This window comes from Xyrauchen texanus, chromosome 2, assembly GCF_025860055.1.
Source record: "Xyrauchen texanus isolate HMW12.3.18 chromosome 2, RBS_HiC_50CHRs, whole genome shotgun sequence".
Classification (NCBI taxonomy): Eukaryota; Metazoa; Chordata; class Actinopteri; order Cypriniformes; family Catostomidae; genus Xyrauchen; species Xyrauchen texanus.
In genome coordinates this window covers 35,185,160-35,205,222 of record NC_068277.1, presented here as the reverse complement: position 1 = coordinate 35,205,222, position 20,063 = coordinate 35,185,160, and the positions used below count along the sequence as shown (strand labels likewise).

The 20,063-nt window shown below is 38.0% G+C and overlaps 1 protein-coding gene across 4 annotated transcripts in view; it reads right to left on the bottom strand.

The window, feature by feature from the left end:
- Window positions 1–20,063, bottom strand: part of LOC127618344 (chromodomain-helicase-DNA-binding protein 9-like) — a 101,885-nt gene that overhangs the window by 65,089 nt on the left and 16,733 nt on the right. Inside the window, exon 1 of one of the 4 annotated variants that reach the window (XM_052090737.1) lies at window positions 3,288–4,211. The exons of the other annotated variants lie outside the window; for them this stretch is intronic. Coding sequence (XP_051946697.1) covers window positions 3,288–3,317 — 30 coding nt within the window. The 5' untranslated portion in view covers window positions 3,318–4,211. Of the gene's footprint in view, window positions 1–3,287; window positions 4,212–20,063 lie in introns of those variants that run through there. 4 annotated transcript variants of the gene reach the window in all.

Here is a 20,063-nt window from a genome sequence, read left to right as displayed (position 1 = left end):
ATCAGATATACAAATATACTGTACATATAAGTAGATTGAGAGTGTAACGAGACCAACTTGATTGTGCCATTCTCAGTTTGTCATGCAAGTGGGTGGTCGCTGTTGGGCTCTTTTGCCATGGTTTGTTTGCTGTGATTTTCTGATTGGTGGATTTCCACCCTCAGGATTATGGGTAGTGTAATTCTTCACAAGGAATTCAATTATTAAACACCTCATAAAAATGTAGAAATAACGCAGACAGATTGGTTCAGCAGGAGCATATACCAGTTAGGGATGTTGCAATTACCCGATTTCACAATTAACCACGATTAAAACACGGTTATTAAACCGTAAGTATTAAAAACCGGGGGGAAAAAACTTGTCCATTTAAAAAAAAAAAAATACTGAAAATTAGTCTTTCAGAGTGGGTCTAACTACTTGCGCTTAGGGTGTGTCCTGCCCTCTGCCTGGCTGGTCTGCGAGGCTGTTACTATTGTAATAGAGTTCACAAGGTGATTGTCTAGGTAAGGCATGCAATATGTGAACTTTGAACAGAACAACGTGAACAACAATCTCCTGGAGTCGTATCTGCCTAAGAAGCTAATTAAATCAGCTATTTGGGAGCATTTTGTCTATGACACGGGTTGTTGAAGATGGGTATCTAGTGTGCAAAACATGCAGACGAAAAATGCCAGCAAAAGCGGTGAACACATCTAATATTTTCCAGCAACTGATGGATAAAACACTTGGTAAAATCAAACACGGAATCAATTGACAAGTCAATTGAAACTGTGTAAATCCAAAGAGTTGTATAATTTAAGTTTAAAAGAGGAGGGGTTCAGCTTTATATTGTGAATCAGAATGCAAATAGTTTTTCCTACTTGAATAAGATTTCAGTGAGCGAAAAAGTGCTGTGATTATCCGGCTGATAATTAGATTACCGAATAAAGAAAGAAGGTTCTCCTAGCCTTTTATTTTAAACATATTGTTTAAGTTATAGTTATTTTTTTGTTTTTGGTTAATTATATTTAATTAAATTTTTATTTATAGAAAGGGTATACATACTTTTTTGTTGAAAAGGTACAGTACGTTTTGGTGTCAGAGGGAAGATAGAGAAAATTATACCTACTTAAATACAAGTACTTTACCTACTTGTTTTCAGTTAAAAGTAGGAATATATATGTTAACTGCATGTCCTAATGAATGCTGCAGTAAAATTAAGTTGTGATATGTATGTGGAGGTTTTTATTGTTTCTTAATTGCATAATAGGTACGTTTGCAAATAATCGTACAAATCGTGAAATCGTGATTTTTTTTTTATCAGACAATATTCATACCATCGAAAATTCACATTGTGACATCCCTAATGCCAGTATAATCAATTAACAACCTTAGGGCTCATGGTAGGTCTATCTTTAATGGTTTAGAAGTTATCATTAATAATACATTTCCCTATGGAAAAAGATAATGAGATTTTTACCTCCAGAACCAGCCAGCTGTGCTCTATAGAACCCAGAAATTTTGCCGTAGTCAAAGTGTTTTGCTATGCAAACTATTCTTTACCCAGCTCGATACTGGTTAGGAATTCAATAATCAAACTAGTTATTTGTGATCTCTCCACCAAACTAAAACTTCCGCATATCTAACACCAAAATCACTAGACACAAACAGCTGTGGATATCCCAGATAGTCAGATTCTATTTGATTTCCAGAAGGCAGTGCAGCAGGAGGGTTTTATTACAGAATGGCAAGCCCGAGTCCACCCACACATTTTGGATGACAACATGGGAAATCCTCCATCTTTGAACTGCAGCATCATCTGCTCCTAATGCATGGGTTTCATAATATTCTCTGTTCTCCAATCACATAGTCAACCCGCTACAGGGCACGATGAAGGAAAGGTTTGGCAGGCTGCATTGAAAAATGCTTTATACCACTGGGGCAACACATTCACTGTTTATAGCATTAAAGCACATCAAAAGAAGACGGATATCATTCATAAAAATAATAGTATAGAGGTAATGCTAGATCACAAGTTCTCTGAATGGCATCGCATACTTAAAGAAAGTCAGTCATCATGAATATATGGCAGGGGTCAGCAACCTTTTGACATTAAGTGCCATTTAAAATTCCCCTTGTTATTCACCGTGCTGAACACCGTAACACCGCCATGTATAATTCACCACACGATCATATAGCAGGCTGAGACAAGCCAACTTTTATTATTCATGCTGGCTGGTTGGCATGCAGACTGCCTTTTTAATCATTTTCTCCCTTTTCCTCCATGTCTCTCTCTTTCTCATTTTCATTGGGAAAGCAGCTAAAATGCCAAAACGCTAAAGCTTAAACCAACTAACTTGTAAAGAAAGAGGGAGAAAGATAAATTTCTTCGACTTTATTTGGTTTTATTGCATGCACTTGCTCTTAGTAAATATGGCACTGCCAAAGCAATGCTCAAATATTCCTTTACAGTCATGCCAGTGAAGCTTTGTTGATCACATCAACAGGCCTGGCCTGTGCTTTACTAACGGCTAAATAAAGGGAATTATCTGGAAAGAGTGGGGGAGGGTTATAAACACTAACTCATTTGGTGGATAAACATGAGCCATAAAGCAAAAAGAGATTGTGCTCTACTGAAATATTCTCACTAATCCGTTTGAGGCATGGAAGGGTAAATTAGGAGGAATGGAGGAATGGAACAAAAAGGAAAGCTATAGAAGGAGGGAGCAGAGTGGAAGGGGGGAGAAAGTGTATGTGAGAAAATGAGTAATAGACCGAATATGACGTGAGAGAGAGAGAGGGGGGAAAAATGCAGCAAGACGTGAGCACTGCAACCATGTAACACATCTATAAATAACTAAAATTACAGGCTGCCAGCATTGCAGAGATTTCAATCTTACTCTTCACTTCGACATTCATGACCAAATCCACATATAATGAAACACATACTAAAACAGAAATACACCCACACATCACTGCCATGCAATGCCTGATGTACACATGTGGCACATGTCGATATCCCACTGCGCCTCATCAATGAGAGTGTAAGCGAATGAAACAGGAAGGAAAGCAGGCAAAGAGTAGAATGAGGGTCAAAGCAACATAGCATAGCATAGCGTTCCCTGTTAGCATGCTAGTGAGAGCAGAAGAAATGGAGAGAAGCAGTTAGCTCAAGATGGCGGTGACTGTGCAGCCTGCCGCATGAGCCTGTAGCTGTTCAGTTCCTGCCTGCCACCCTCCCCCACTTCAACCCCCCCTCTTCTTAACACCCGCCCACCCCACACCCCCCTCCACACACACTCACTCACCCGTCCTCTCGGCCTCTTCACCGTAGACATGTTTTTTTTTTCTTTTCTTCTTTCCCCCCTCTTCCCTCTCTCTAACCGCCAACAAAAGCCTTGCCCTTTTGCTGTCTCTCTCCCCCTCCTTCCTCTCTCTCTCTCTCGCTCACTTTCCCTCTCACCCTCCCTCCCCCAGCAGGTCCGTGGCTGAAGAAGTCCTGTTCACCTCCTCCTCCTCCCTGGCCGGGCTGCATGGAGCCGCACTTCACAGAAAACAAGGGAATGAGGAAGAGACCGATAAAGCAGCCACACTCGTCCGGGATCCTCTCATTCTGCTGCACTCAGCTCGGCCCTCCCTTTCTCTCTTTCTCATTGATTCCCTCCGACCGGCCGCCCGTCCGAGAACAACTGTGCTCGTTCTTCTGGCTTTCTTATCCTCTTTCTCACACACACTCTTGCATACACCGTCAGACTTCTTGTTCGTCTTCCTTCTTTCACATCCACGACAAAGGTAGGATAGCTACCCCTCCTTTACAACACAAAGGTTTTTGTACTGGCTCAGTTGGACGTTCTGTTGCTCATTTTCCTTATTTCCACTTGTTTCCCCCCGTTCCCTTTCCCTTGTTCACCTCTCTCAGGCTGGGGTGTGTGCGGCGAGCGGGAGACGCAGGCGAAGCAGCAAGAAATGAAAGCACAAAGCAGCAAAACGCATCAGCATGAATATTAGAGATGTCGTTAAAATCCAGACTCGTTTTTCTCTCTCTCTCCCTTGCTCACTCACTCTCTCTCTCTTTAGCTCATTGAAAAGCAGGAGGTCCAGCAGAGGGTGCTAGCTGTTATTACATTAACATTCACAATTTAACCCCAAAAATACTGAATTTCTCTTTATGCAAGTTCCAAACAGACACTAAATGCACAACAGCAATCATGAAAACAATTAATACAACTCTCACATAAACATAGCTTTACACAAATTTTAATAAGTAAAATAATGAATTACAATTAAAATGTAGTCAATCATGACACAGCAATATTATCATCAGACATAGCTCCTCCAAAAAGCCCACCACACACACACACACACACACAGTAGTAAATCCCACAAGAGAATGCAGCTGGCATGAGTGCAGTGTGCTGCTGTGTGCAGCTGGATTGACTGCGCTCACAGGAAGTGACAACCGAAACTCAAGGGGAAATGAGGACGTGTCTCCACTTTACCAAAGTGTGAGCATTGGCCATGTGTAGCTCTCCACGTGCATGGTACCAAACCACTTGTGGCCACACATACACAATCAGTAAAAAATGAAAGCATATCCTGTACAATGAAAATTCAGGGTTGATTCTTTGGAGGTAAAACAGGCACACACAGACAAACCTGAGACCTCATACAAAACATCTATGATCAGGTATACTACAACCACCGAACCACATGCTTATCAATGCTGAAAGTCGTCTGAAATCATGCACAAGGACAAGCACAAAAGTGGGTCAGCTTAACGTAAGAATCTTACGGAGCGGCAGAGAGATAAGCTGTGGCTTCGAGAAAGAGCAACTTCTACAAGGTTAAGACAAGACTCTTCCGAGAGACAAGAACAACTACACAACTATGTGCCTCACTAGGTAACATAGCTGTATCGTTGTTTGTGCATGGGTGTATTTTTTTCTAGCATTATAGTAGAGAGAGAGAGAGAGAGAGATAACAAGGCCTTGAAGTTTGGACTGCTGGGAACAACTCAAACTCAGACCTTAATAAACATCCAAGAACATATATTAAAATGTATTTTAAAGAGTGCCATCATGAAATGACAGCAGACCTGTAACACACAAAATAGGATTTTCTTTCAATATCCTCATGAGTTACGAAGAGAATGTGGCAATGGCAAAATGTTATTTCTACATTTCTAGAACCTTAACAGGTTTCGACATGGTTGTATATAAGGGACAAGGTCAAACAACCTCTGTACCATGGCAACGAAACAGTTAATATGTAAATTAGATGAAATAGCAGCACCAAGATATTAGGAGGAGTTCAGCTATGCAGAGAGAGAGAAAGGGAGCTATTAATCTGGTTCTCCATCTATGCAACTTATTTACAAACCCACCCACTGTCAGACCTTTTCTTTGGCCCAAAACTAATTTACAAGGATATTTACAGTGTTTACATATAAGGGACAATATTTATCATCAACCTGGGAGAAACTGAAATATGACATTAACATACTGTATGTATCTCCTTTCAACAAGTTAGGACCTACATCATCAATAATCTTCTCAATCCTTTGTCTTACTACCTGTAACTACTCCAGACAGGGACTAAAAACTAAATGTTTTTCATTTCGGTTCATTCTGAGCAGAAACTGTATTTTATCATTCCATTCCAGTGTTCCGCTGCCTCCTTTCCAATTGGTAACCAGTTAGAATGAAATTAAAGAACGGTTAATAATGTTCTTTTTTTAAATGAGAGTACTCTGTGCTAAGGGTGGGTGATATTGAGCGCCATTCTTGTGATTTTACAAGGTTCATTTAATATTCTTAACGCAACATACCGCTTACTAGCCTCAGTCAGATGTGCGCTTTGTACACTGCAAAAGAGTCCCCACCTCACACACACACACTAATACAGGCACACACTCACAGTGATGTCATTGCATAGCACACGTGTCAAACTAGCTTCCGTTCAAGTAGCCTGTGAGCTCATTTCTGAAATGTAGAATGGCAGGGGATAGCAACGTTTCACTAAACAATCAGTTAGAGCTTTCCTCATGAATATGAGCCTTCCCCTGTCATCTGTATGTTTTGGAGTGCATTTTGCTCACTTCAAAAGCAGAATGAAACAGTGTAAAAGGATACATTTTCAACACAACTCATTCGTGGATAGAGCAGCATGTGCACAGAGCAGGTGCGGTAATTTGAAGTGATCTCAACCGCACAGACTATTTTAAATGTGCATGTGAACCAGTAAGATGCGCTGCGGGGATTGCAAAACCCTTTTGAATGTGGAACAGAATTGTATGTTGCAAACCTCTTATGTCTTGGTGATGAAACTAGTTAAAAACAAACAGCAACCACCACATTCTAAACTGCTCTGACAAAGAAAATGAGAAAACATCAATTAGAAGGCTATTCACATCTCAAATTACAACACTTACAAAAATGTGCCATGGATTTACTGTCGTAACACTAACTGTACTAACTATGGTATTTGTTGCAGAAAAAGTTTCTAAATGTATTTAGACTACTGTTTTTTCATTACAAAAATGCCATGGTTTGTTATATAGAAACCATAATTACTAACCATGGTAGTCAGGAGCCATGCATGGTTTTACATGGTTACCATGAACTTGTTACAAATATTGTTAAAACTTTGGATATTATGGAAGGACTATTGTATATTTTAATTATTATTATGGACCAAGCAATGAGTTTTCCAACTGTATAAAATGTGTTCTCTTATAAAGCTCTCTGATTGTAGGAAAATGTAAGTTGTTTTGTTTGCCTTCAGAAATTTGCCTTCAGAAAGTTTCGTCAGTAGGAGTCTGGTGAAAGGAATCTGTAAAGAAGACCCAACTTAGTCACACTGTCTGAATATTTATATTTAGCCATATACAAATTAGGTGTTGCATTTTTTCCACAGATGTCACAGATGTTAATATCATAATTTTCATCTGCATCCTAACCTTAATATCAACTGTATTGTCAAATGTGAATTTCAATACGTTATATTATTGGTAATTGCAAGGGTAATACAAAAGCTGGTGCAACATTTTCAACAGGCCCTTTGAGGGCAGAAATAAAACCTGATGTGGTCCAGGCTGAAACTGACAGACCTGTTTTAAGCTATTCCTCGACCAATATGCATTAATACGGGTCCGGTGTTGTGGGCTTGTGGACGCGCGCACAACAGCACCGCTGCTAAAACAAATCCTAGGGGTAACACTGTAAAAAAATGTAGAATGTAAATATAAAAAAATTCTTAATATTAAATATATCCCCAAAAGTATTTTCAATATTTCAAATATACATCTGGCCATCTAAAATCAATGACAGTAATAGCCCAGCACACATACACTGCTTGTTTGGACTAAACATCATCTTATGTGGGCCAATCTTATTTTAAACATGTAATAACAATTTAAACATTTTTGTACCGAGCAGCATCAAATCTGTATCAGTGCATTATATCTAACAATAATTCAGCGAAGACTTGCAAACAATTGAGAAAAGTACTTTTTACCTCAATATTGTTCCTTGTATCTGGATTAACCGTGCATCTATAAATTACGTAGTAAATATATATAGTTGTCTTAATGGCAAAGAAATGTGTGATGAAGCGGTTTCCTACAGAATCAAACTACAGAATCAAACAACTAAAAAGAGAGAAGCCTAATTTTTTTGGGCAACCGGAAGTGGTGTCATTTCGAAAACAAAATTCAGAATGAAATTAACAAGCTATTAACCGGTTACAAAATGTTAAAATAACATTTACACTACAGACCATTGAATGGCACTTATTTCCCATTCTTTGGTTACGCTCTACATTTTTTTTTATTTGCGTTCGGTTTTCTTATTCCTTACTTTTTTCAGTCAGGAACATTTTTAGTCCCTGATTCCAGATATCGGAGCAGTAGCATAAAGAGTGAAATTCCATCATCTTACACCTTCTAGTACACCTTGTATGATTGAAACAACGGGTGAAAAAAAATATCATCGACTTACATATAAGGCACCCGAACTATATGTAAAGACAAGAATATCATAAAGATTTGAGGGTGGGCTCTTTTAAATTGAGCCCCTAAAATCACATGAACAACCACCCACAACATCCTAGCATCATGGAAGCGAATTTGGCACGGGCAAACAAAACCTACATTTTTATCAGAAAATGTAAAAACCTAGTAAACGGTTTGTTCCCTTTCCTGTGAATAATGAACTTCCTCTTTATATTTAAATTTCCTTATCGAAAACACTTTCCTGAAATCCTACTTAAATATTACGTTTTTTATACACCCATGCCATATTAAAGATGTAAGTTATCTCACTTTTATCTAGACCTTTTGTAACAGTGTAACACTGTAATGATATCCCTGCTCACAACCTAAAATATGTGTCCTGCTTAGGTGAAAATGAATTGTACTGTCAGGACCAGAGAGAGTTTAGAATCCATAATTAGGACTAGACCTGCAGACTAATGGGTAGTACAGCAGATAGAGCTTGGGGGAGGGAGAGTGAGAGAGGAATAATGAGGGAGGGCCTGATGTGTAGCAATGGTTTCCTGAACCCATTAAACATGGCAGCTATTATGACACAGACAGAGCACAATACAAACCCCCTCTATATACTGTAATACGTACACACGCACACAAACACACACAACAAAAATTACAAAGTGATTCATTTAAAGTATTTTTGTGCATATCTAGATCAGACTCAAAGACTGATATTGTCCACTGTGACTTCATGATGCCCACATACAGTATGCAATCATAATCCTTTACCCATGAAAATATTAAATCAATAAATATTAAATCAATAAATACAGTTTCAAATGTAATCAAATTAATTTCAATACTATTAATGATTGCTCACCAATTACAGATATATCAAGCCGCCTTTGCATACGTATAGAACTGAAACTGTTAGTTGAAAAGTGTAGCTCCAAATGTATCCAGTTAAATTAGAACGTAATTTTCTATACTATCCATAGTGTGCAATTCTGAAAGAAACACAAACCTAGCAACCTTCAACTAAATAAACATTCAAAAGAGACTCAACCTGCAATGTAGGCTAAATAAAACATTATATGAAAAGCTATTTTTCAGTTTCTCAACATTTAAACATTGCGAACTTTATAAAAAATGACACTTCTGCCATTTTAATCTGGTTAATTTTAGGTTCTTTGAAGTCATCAGCCTTTAAAGATTTCAATCCCTGCCATTAGGGGTTGGCAAAAATATCCAAATCTTGTATCACGATAGGAGTAATTATATCAGGATAAAGATATACAGTATTTCCTGATATAAAGTTTTCTGGAAAATCAATCAAAAATTGTTTATATATGAAACAACCACAGTGACATTTTCATGGACACCAGAAAGCGAGTTATTGAGAGAAAGCAGTGTTCCGTTGTACATGCACTGTATAAGTGGCATACACTTTACTCCTGTATACATGTGGCTTTTTCAGTATAAGCAGCTTTCTCCACAGCAAAGCTTGTGTAAAATGCCCCACGACACTTGCGTAAATGCCAAACATGGTATCCGAGGAAGACTTCACTATTTTATTCTCTGTTGCTTCGCTTTATATCCAGATATTCCAGAATTGTTGTTGGGTTTGTTTCCTTACCTTTCTTTCATAACAGAATTGTACAGCAGAATTGCCCTTCAATAGTGGGGTTTCCCTATACATAAATCTCTGGTATTCCCACAATGTATGAGAACATAAATGTGAATGTGAGGGACCATCAATATTTTACAGTGGTGTTTATAAATGGGTATCATATAGTGTATGTGCTTTTCCCACTCTAACACCAGAAATGTTTTGTTGACTTGTTGTTGGGCTCCATCCTATGATGTTGGGAATTTGGTATGTTCCATGCACACTCTTCAAAAACCTGTTAGAACACAGCTTATGCATTTACATGACTATATTAACTGATTTCAACGGGAGAATCCTAGGTGCGTTAAATTGCTTTTTCTTAATCCCTTAAACGGCGTAAGGAAATCAGTGTTCTCGTTTACATGTTTCATAACGCTGCTTTCTGCAAAAACCCTGGAATAATCCGCTTAAGTGCATGTAAACATGATCATTGTAATCACTATTTTTGGAAACTCCAATCAGTGAATTAAATAGGCTACTTGAAAACTACTTCTACTATACTATTTACGTAATTTTGGAACTGGACAAACAAAAAAAAATAAAATAATCTATGGTCAACCTTAACAAAATGCTAAATGATGACACATTTCAGTGTGATATGTTGTTAGCTAATATTATAATTATTATTAGCCTGTTATAAACTTCCTCGAGAAACTCAAGATCTTTTCAAAGTAATGCAAAGAAAATAATACATAAAAAGTAAAAAAAAAATAATTCCAACAAAAATAAACAAAACAAAACACAGTTTACAGATTACATTGTTATGCTCTGTAACGGCTTTTGTAAACCCAGAACACGGAGGTCACACCGGTTTTAATAAGGAGCTCCTCTTCATGTTCTTGACTTGTTTTGGAGTCGTAACATTCTGAGGAGATGTCTTTCTACATTAGGGTTTTTCCTGGTTCAAAAATGGTTGAGTAGTGTGAGGTATCCCACTATGCGCTCTCCTGTCTGTGGAGCAGGGGAAGCCTGCTGGACTCACATGCACATGTGAGCTCCAGAAATAGCGCACCATACTCACGCAAAACACACATGCGGGTGTCAGATGAGTAGCATATTTAGCGCATTTGAATCACCAATCATGAGATGAATGTAACTGAATTTGCTTGGGCGGCAGCAGAACAATTTTGGATGCCTGAAAATCCCTGTCAATGTTTCTTCAAGTATCAAGTGAACCCCTGCCCACATAGATAAGCCTGAACAACGCACATAGATATTTACATATCACGATATGGCAAAATCTCTATCGATTGACACTTTATATAATCGCCTTGATATATACCATCATATTGCCTAACCCTAGGTACTATGAGGAATACAACAGTTTCTATGCTAAGGCATACAAATAAAGAGTAACAGTAGTTCTAAAAATAAGGGAACAATACCTTTGCAGGCCACAGTACCAAATGAGTGTCACATTAGTCGTATGAAATTACAGACTTTGGAAATTATTGGACATTTATTTGCCAAAGTAGAAAGACTGTGGATATTGAAGACCTCACCAAACTTTTAAAAAATAAGTTCCTACCAACTACACTCCAACGTTTTGAGGATTTTCTGAAATGCAGTGCTCATGTGTGTTGCTAGAAATAGGTTCATAGTTTGGCAAGAGTTTTGTTTGGGTGACCTAATCTGCCTCTGAGTATTACCATCAACCCCAAAACCTAGGCTACGCCATGGTTCAATGTATGGTTATCCAATACAAACAAAGAGAAAAGAATTACAGAATATTCACTTGTATTTTAACAATGTAAAAGTTAAAAGATATACAGTACATATTTGGAAAAGCGTTACTTCCCCCTATAGTCATATTTCTTTTCATTAAGGCTAATTTTAGAAGTTTTTTGCATGTCTCATTTGCCATCATTAAATTGTATTATATTATCTTACATCAGCCATCCTGCTCTCTACATAACAGCATCAGTACTCAATCGGTCAACCACTAAGTGTAAGCAAATTATGATTACATCAAGACTTGCCACTATATAATAATTTTCACACCGGTGCGATGTTCATATTCAAACCAACTAACACCGGTATTACTGCTGGTTGGACGCTAAGTGGTACTATGTGGTAATTTTCGTTAAGAAATAGCCTACACAATAACGCAAGGCAGCTTGATTTCAAACTGAAGTGCAATTAAAATGTGTTGTTCAACTATTTGAAAGATGGCTTTTCAACAGTTGTGAAGGGCAACAAACCTACTTCATCTGTGCATTCTCTCCATCATGAGCTACAGGTCGGGTATTTCGTTGTCTGGGAAAATATATCAATTATTGTGGGTTGTTACGGGTATAATGTTGGTGTTTTATTACCTTTCGTCCCAGAACCCAGTTTAGCGGTTTTGGAAAGGTAATGACTTTGAATGTGTGTGAATAAATTAGTTTTGTTCCTTCCTAGGGTTGGGCAATATGCAAGACACATGTTCATGATATTTTTATAAAAATATCCAATTACATCGTCAGCCCCCTGGCTAAGGGATCGGTGAATATTCTTGCTTTAGTGATTTATAGTGATATATATATATATATATATATATATATATATATAAGGGCTGTCAATCGATTAACATTTTTAATCGAATTAATTACATGATGTCCCGATTAATTAATCACAATTAACTGCATTTAATCGCATATACAAATATTTGCTTAGAAAGCCCCTCATATAACAATAATTCAATATATAATAATTAAAAAATTATATATATATATTTATATATATATCTATCAGATAATTAAAATGCATTACATTCTTGTGGCAGAAGAGTTAATCATTGATAAGACAATATAAAAAGCAGCTTTAGAATACAATGTATTGTTTACTACCATATAGAGATGCACCGATCGACCGGCCAGGGACCGGAATTAGCCGATTTTCTCGGCTAATTCCGAGAATTAGCCGAGATCGGATCGGTGACTGGCCGGCCGGTCATCCTCACGCCTTTCCGATTCCAAGCCGGTCCGTTTTGTTGCCAGCGGCGCAGGCAATAACGTCACAGCCGCACGTAAACATGTCATTGGCGTGGAAGATCTTCACTGTGAGTGAAGAATATATAAAGTTTGAAATGTGTAATAATTGTAAGGCCAAAGTAAACCGCGGGGGAACCACCACAATAACTTTCGGAACAACAAACCTAATTAGACATTTAAAACACTATCACCCAGCTGAAAATGCCCCTTTTAAAAAATAAGCAAAAAAGGGAAAGCGGCTAAAGCTAGCCAGAGCTCAGAGCCAGTCACAAGTCAGCAGCCTCTCCTATCATTCCTTGGTATGAGCAGCGAAAAGATCAAAGCAATTATGGAATTCATGGCCCTGGATGACCAGCTGTTCTCCATAGTTGAGGACGGAGGGTTCAGAAATCGGATAAATTTCCTCGATACAGAGTAGATGGTTATTTTCCGACATTGCGTTGCCCGAGTTGTTTAATCTCGTGTCATGTAACACGCGCAGCCTGTTATCTGTCAACATTTGGGTACACAAATCCGGGAGAGGGGAAGTGGGGTGCTGGATGGCAGAGGCAGGCTAAATACTAAAGAAATTGTGCTGTTGTGATTTAATGTGCTGAGTAACGTAATTTTTCCCACCGTGTCCGATATTAAAATCAGTGCAACACACATTTCAAAAGGCGTGGGCATTGTCGATATGGCTTCGGCATATGAAATTCAATTCTTCCATCCAGCTGTTGTTAAATGTACATGTATATTTAGTTTTTTTTCACCGGAGCACCAGCGGAGACTTCTCCTCCCATCTACCAGTGATGCTTGATTTAACATCCCGCGTCTACTGCCTGCGCAGATATCAATAGCGCAACTGGGTTGTAGGTTGCCAGGTTGAGGTCATAAACCTAAATAATAGTTTTGTTAGACGAGTAATAAAGAGAAAAAGGTCCATTTATAAAAATAGTGGAAAATGACATCTGTAATATAAAGCAACTCATTTGCAGTTAATTGTTATTTCTACCTCTTTCCAGTCACAGAGCACTTTATTTTGAGAGTTGTTTAAGTGAGTGAAGATCCTGTAACTTAGTGCAGTTTGGGGGAAATTGTAATGTTTAATAATTTATTTTATTATGAAAATTAAATGTTGCATTGAAGAAAGGTAGATTTTGTTTGTATATGCAGTCAATAATAGTTCTTAGAAAGACAATCGAAAAAAATCGGTACCGGCAGGTCACACTTGCAATCGGTGCATCTCTAGTACCATATTATTGATCAAAAGTCAATCATTGGCATACAGTTCACAAGTGAATTTGTCAATCAGTTCAAGATTTATTATGAGGGCTTGTTTAAGGACCCACATTAACACCCACGTTAACGTGTTAAGAACACGTTATTTTTAATAAAATTAATCGCACTGAATTAACGCGTTAAATCGACAGCCCTAATATATATATATATATATATATATATATATATATATATATATATATATATATATATATATAACCACCGTCACACAAGTACATGGAAAGAAAATCTGTAATACAGGCGGAAAATTACTAATATAAATTAAGATCTAAAAACAATTACTAATATAATAAAGATATAATAAAGTGTAAAAATATAATAAAGTGTGTTTCTTCAAGTTCGTGTCTGTGTGTCTAACAGCATCTCTTGTGTCACTCTGAAAACGAGACGTCTTACAGTTACCGACCATGCAAATTATATTTGCTACCTGCAATTAAACGTTTTCTGTCAGTGCGCGTACTTTGCTGCCTGTGTAATTTGATACGCTGGTAAAGAACATCTGGCTTTCAATGCATTATTTAGGTTAATTTATCATTAGTCACAAACTCTTTATTAGGCAACTATTTGAGGCTATTTCTATTTGTTAGGTTATTGTTTTGATAATGAAAGTTCCATTCATAATGTTTCCTCCCTTTTACCCGGTATCATCTCTTGTACCAAGTAAAACTAGTAACACTGTACACCGTGGCAACCCTAATTACACCAGAACAGGGAATTTTGAGCTACACAGGCGATGAGGAACCCAGGAAACACGAGATATGCAAGAGGGAAAGAGAGCGACAGCACACAGCAGGTAGCCTCCATTAGAACTGAACACTTATTTCATTATTCAAAGCAAAAGGGAAAGAGGGAGGTAGGAGAGAACAAACGAACATGCAGACAGACACACGCACCATTACATCACTCAAACTTGCAGAACACCATTCAAAAAAATGCTAGGCTAATTCCCAAATCAAAGACAAACACACTCAAATGCGTTGGGAGTATCTTGTGCAAATTCATTTGGCACTCATGTACACTCAGTTAGCACTTTATTAGGAACACCTGTACACCTACTTATTCATGAAATTATGTAATTAGTCAATCATTTGGCAGCAATGCAATGCATAAAATCATGCAGATACGGGTCAGGAGCTTCAGTTAATGTTCACATCAACCATCAGAATGACATTAAATTGATCTCTGTGATTTCAAGCATGGTATGATTGTTGATGCCAGACGGGCTGGTTTGAGTATTGCTGTAACTGCTGACCTCTTTTCACACAGCATTTCACACACAGCAGTCTCTAGAGTTTATTCAAATTTGGCCAAAAACATCCAGAGTGCAGCAGACAGATTTCAAAATGAGATGTTTCAGCAGAGTGGCAACTATAAATTATCTTTTTAGACTGGGGAGGAGGTTTTGAGTTTTGTAATTTACAGAATGTTTTTATAGTAGTTACCTCATATATGCTTAAATATCAAGGAAAATTAGATTCTCCATTTCATGACCCCTTTAAATGACGAAATATCTGAAGGACATATAATACTTGACATTTTTATAGATATTCCCCCTTCATTTAAGGTTAAATTTATTCAGATGGCCTATTATTCAGCTTTACCATCAAATGATTGACAACATCATCCAAAAGAAACTAAAATCCACTACGTTTCAGAACAGGGAAACATTAACATAATTAAACATTAATGAAAGTCAGAGTCAAAAACTAGAAGGGCAAAATTCCTGATGATTAGAGAAACTGTAGCAGGTATAAAAACAGTGAACTTTATCCCTATGACAGAGGTAATATCGCATTGTGCTTTCTAATGAGAACATGGTTGTGAAACGAGGACTTTTTCCTTTCTATAAAACAAAACCTCACAGTCGCTAACAAACATAGCAACTGATGAACTGTTTCAACTGCTAACTGAGGATCCTGTTCACTCAAAAGACCAATCAGAAACCTGCAGTCCTATTCTCCTAGCCAATCAAAATCTGAAATCCAATTTCCATCTCCAAAAAAAACTCAGAACAAAAAGATCAGAAAAACAAACATCAACCAAAACAAACAACAATTTTCTAATACTAACCCTCCAAACTGAGAAATTCAGAGCTTAAGGGAACTCAAATAAGCATTTTTTTATATAAAAGAGGAAATTGCACACCTGCTAAGCTCTCCGCGTGTCCTCTGTCTGTGTGTTTGTGTGGGGGGGTGGGGGGGGGGGGTGTTAAATGAATTGGAACGGCAGCAGATCAGACTGTCATCACCCTGAACTCTTGGCATTCCTCTAACCAACCCTCGCGAGAGCTGAGACAATGGCCAGCTAACCCACAGGCACCCCCCCCACACACAGTTACTGATTCTAAAGTCAAAGCCTGTTAATCTTCAGTACACTGAAGTGAACTCCACACGAACACCACAGACTCACACACAAACACAAGTGAAATCAACAAAGTTAAAGATGGCTTGAAATTAAGACCTACTGTGTAGTTTGGCCTGGCAAATTTCCCACATGCTTTTTTTCCCCTTATAACTCAACTAACTCCTCCCTCTTCCTTTCCTCTCCTCCCTCCCCTTCCATTGCGCATTAAAGACCGCCCCCCATAAAGAAATACTACCACAGGCTCTTCTTGTTTACCTTTAACCCCTTACATTCTTCCCCAGTCCAGATGACAGAGCACTGATAGAACATTTGCCGTCCTGTTTACAGCATTTGTCTTTACATCAGTCATTTGATTTCGCAAGGGAGTGCTGACCCTAGATCAGTGCTTGAGGGAGAAACAGAGCTGTCAGACTGGTTGAATGAGAGCATGTGTCTGTGCGAGTCAGCTGGCAACAGACTAACATAAAAGTATGCACACACTAGGGTTCAGGGTCCATAATTGTTTATTATTTACCTTGATATAGTAATTAACAGTTTAATTAAAAATTACATTAAATACTTAATGCCATATTCTTTATGTAGGCTATCCAAAACAAGCTGAGGACTGTTGGGTTAAATTACTTTATTGCTCTTTTATACATCTGGAAATCAACTTCACGTTGGCCCATGAGAAGATGTGTTCATTCAGAAGCATTACCGGTAATCCCATGCTCTGTTCCCTTACAAGACTTCATCATACACTGTGACAGCTGAAAGGTGTGGGGCTCATAAGTAACAGTCATTATGAACTATCTTTTATTGAAAATTCTGTTACAGAACAGTTATCATGATTATTTTCCCCTCAAAGTGCCCTCCGAAGGCATCATTTATACCGTTTGGAATGCATGGATATGCTCCACACATTGCTGTGCACTTACGCGAATGCTCCCATTGTTAATGAAGCTGTATATACACTCAATGAGCACTTTATTAGGAAGACTATGGTCCTAATAAAGTGGCCAACGTGGTCTTCTGCTGTTGTAGCCCAACCGCCTCAAAGTTCGACATGTTGTGCATTCTGACATGATATTCTGCTCACTACAATTGTACAGAGTGATTATCTGAGTTACCGTAGCTTTTTTGTCAGCTTGAACCAGTCTGACCATTCTCCGTTGACCTTTGTGACTGAGCGGCATAACATGCAACGATTCCAAAATAATCCCAAATTGCCTACTATGCTTTGTTATGTGGAGGTGATGTTTTTTCTGCACTCATTTTCATGGACCACCAAGAACAGTGGTGAAAAACAAAGCAAGCATCTGTGCATCAGGCGGTATACAACAAGTATAGCTCGTCATTACTGATAGAGCTATAGACAAATTTTAAAATCTCTGATTAGGCATTGCCATTTCATTGCTCAACGGACATGTCTGAGATTGGTTAGAATACTCAACCACTGCAAAAACATGCTCAAACAGAAAACTGATGCAACAGGAATATACTTAAATGGAATAATGCAATCGTCAATTTTTAATTTTAATCACAGCAGTCATAATTTTAATCTCTATTACCAGGGCTGCACAACAAAACTGTTAATTATTTTCCTTGATTTTTTTAAATGTAATATCAATTAATAGAATCTACATTGAAAAAGTTTTATATTGTTTATGTAGGTTACAAAATCAAAAACAAGCTGAGAACTTTTCCCGAGTTACTTTATTGTAGTTTTAAACATCAGTACAGGTCTAAAATTGGCTCTCTCAGCAGCATGTGAAAACAAAACTGTAATGCAAATTTTGAATAAAATATGATGTGATTCAATATAAAAAAAACTAAGATTCAGGAGAAGACAAGAAATGCAATAAATGAAACTTTTCATCATTGGTTAATTGTGGCAGCCCTGGCATGCACACACACACACACACACACACACACACACACCACACACACACAGATCTGAATTGCTAGGTGAAGAAAAAAGGCTATGCACTTATAGTGTACTTGCACAGATAGAAGGGACACAAGTGCATGCACATGCTCACAGACGCAACAGGAGGTGACTAGGTGTCAGGTTACAGTGCTGGTTGGAGGCCTGTCAGACCGGCCCAGTTATATAAACCTTACAGACGCAGGGTCAGGAAGCTACAATGCAAGTTGACCACACACAGTCACGCACTCTCACAGAGGCGGATGCACGAACATGCACACGCACACACAGCACGTTCGTGTGACACACAGTAGGACTCCTACAATCAAGCAAGCAAACACACACAAACACACCTTACTTCAGGCCACAGCTTATGTGTTGGCAACATTTTCAGACATTTTCTTTCAACCCTTAGGGCACCTGCATCTTATTCTTATTCTTATTCTCTCTCTCACACACACACAGAAAATAAATGAACAGTGAATATATTTATAAAAACACAACAAATGCATTACATATGCATTTCATTAGTTTTCACGATCAAACACTGGGTGCCGCCATGATGACTCTGATTGCCTCTGGACTGTGGATCCAGTCTCAAAAAGAAGCAATGCTACCGAAACCAGCGATCAAGATGGAGAAAAACATTTCCAATGTTAGTTGGAGTAAAAATAACTTTAAGCTCAACTTGTGCAGCAGTTGTCTCTTATTACAGCTCGAAGAAGTTAATGATAATAAAACAAAAGTTTCAGCACTGTTACTACACTACATTTTTGGCAATTGTTACAAATTGAATCCGCTTACCAACACATTTTCTGCCAAGCACATACGCAAATGCAGGTGATAACACTGAAGAACAGAAATTGAAAACCGGCTTCTGTTATGAATCGTAGAAAACTTCTGCATAGAATGAAAGGTGCATAGTGTAACAATCTGGTTCCATAAGTAAAATATATTTTTTACGATAACTTTTAAACCATCAAAGACAGACCTATTGTGACCTCAGAGGTTGTAAAATAATGGTATATGCTTCTGCGTTTCTGCACTTTCACATCTGAAAGTTACATATGGCGCATGTATAGTTTCATTTTCAAATCTGAAAGTGTAAGTGGAGATTCATAGTAAAAATAGACTTAAATATTGATCTGTTTCTCACTCATACCTGGTATATTGCTTCTGGAGATTTAGATAAAAATCACTGCAGTCTTATGGATTACTTTTATGCTGATTTTATCTGCTTTTTGGAAATTCTGATTTCTGTCCACCATTATTTGCATCGAAAAGGACCAATACAGCTGAAATATTTTGCAAAACATAAAGCCTTGGTTTGTGTTCCACAGAAGAAAGTAAGTCATACACATCTGGAATGGCATGAAGGTGTATATTTATAATCAACAACTTTAAATTAATAGATGAAAAACTATCAGATCTTAACAGTTTGGGCAGGTTAGGCAGGTTATCACCCTGCAACCTGTAGCATTGTAACTCCTCTCAAATGGAAGTCTTTTGAGGGCCTTTACAGCAGTCTTAAAGTTCGAGCCCGTTTAATATCTTGGGTTAGAGGGAGGTGGGGGAATATTCATAAAAAAACAAAATTACCTTATGTATGAATCACCTTGACCTTGATTATAAGTGGAACTCAGTGAAAAAAATAGCTCTGACCTCTTAAAAAAAAAAAAAAAAAAAAAGTACATCATCTTGGTCAGGCTGGATCTGATCCAGAACAGTAGGTTAGGGGGTTTGTGTATGAATGTGAGTGATGTGGATGGGTATTTGCATCCATGTTGCTGAATGTTCATTCTGCACAAAGCAGGAGCACAAAGGGGCTTTATTCATGCTGTCAGCCAGGCTCGCTCGCTCTCTCTGGCCCTCACACTATCACACCACCCTGTGACAGCCGCTGCTCTG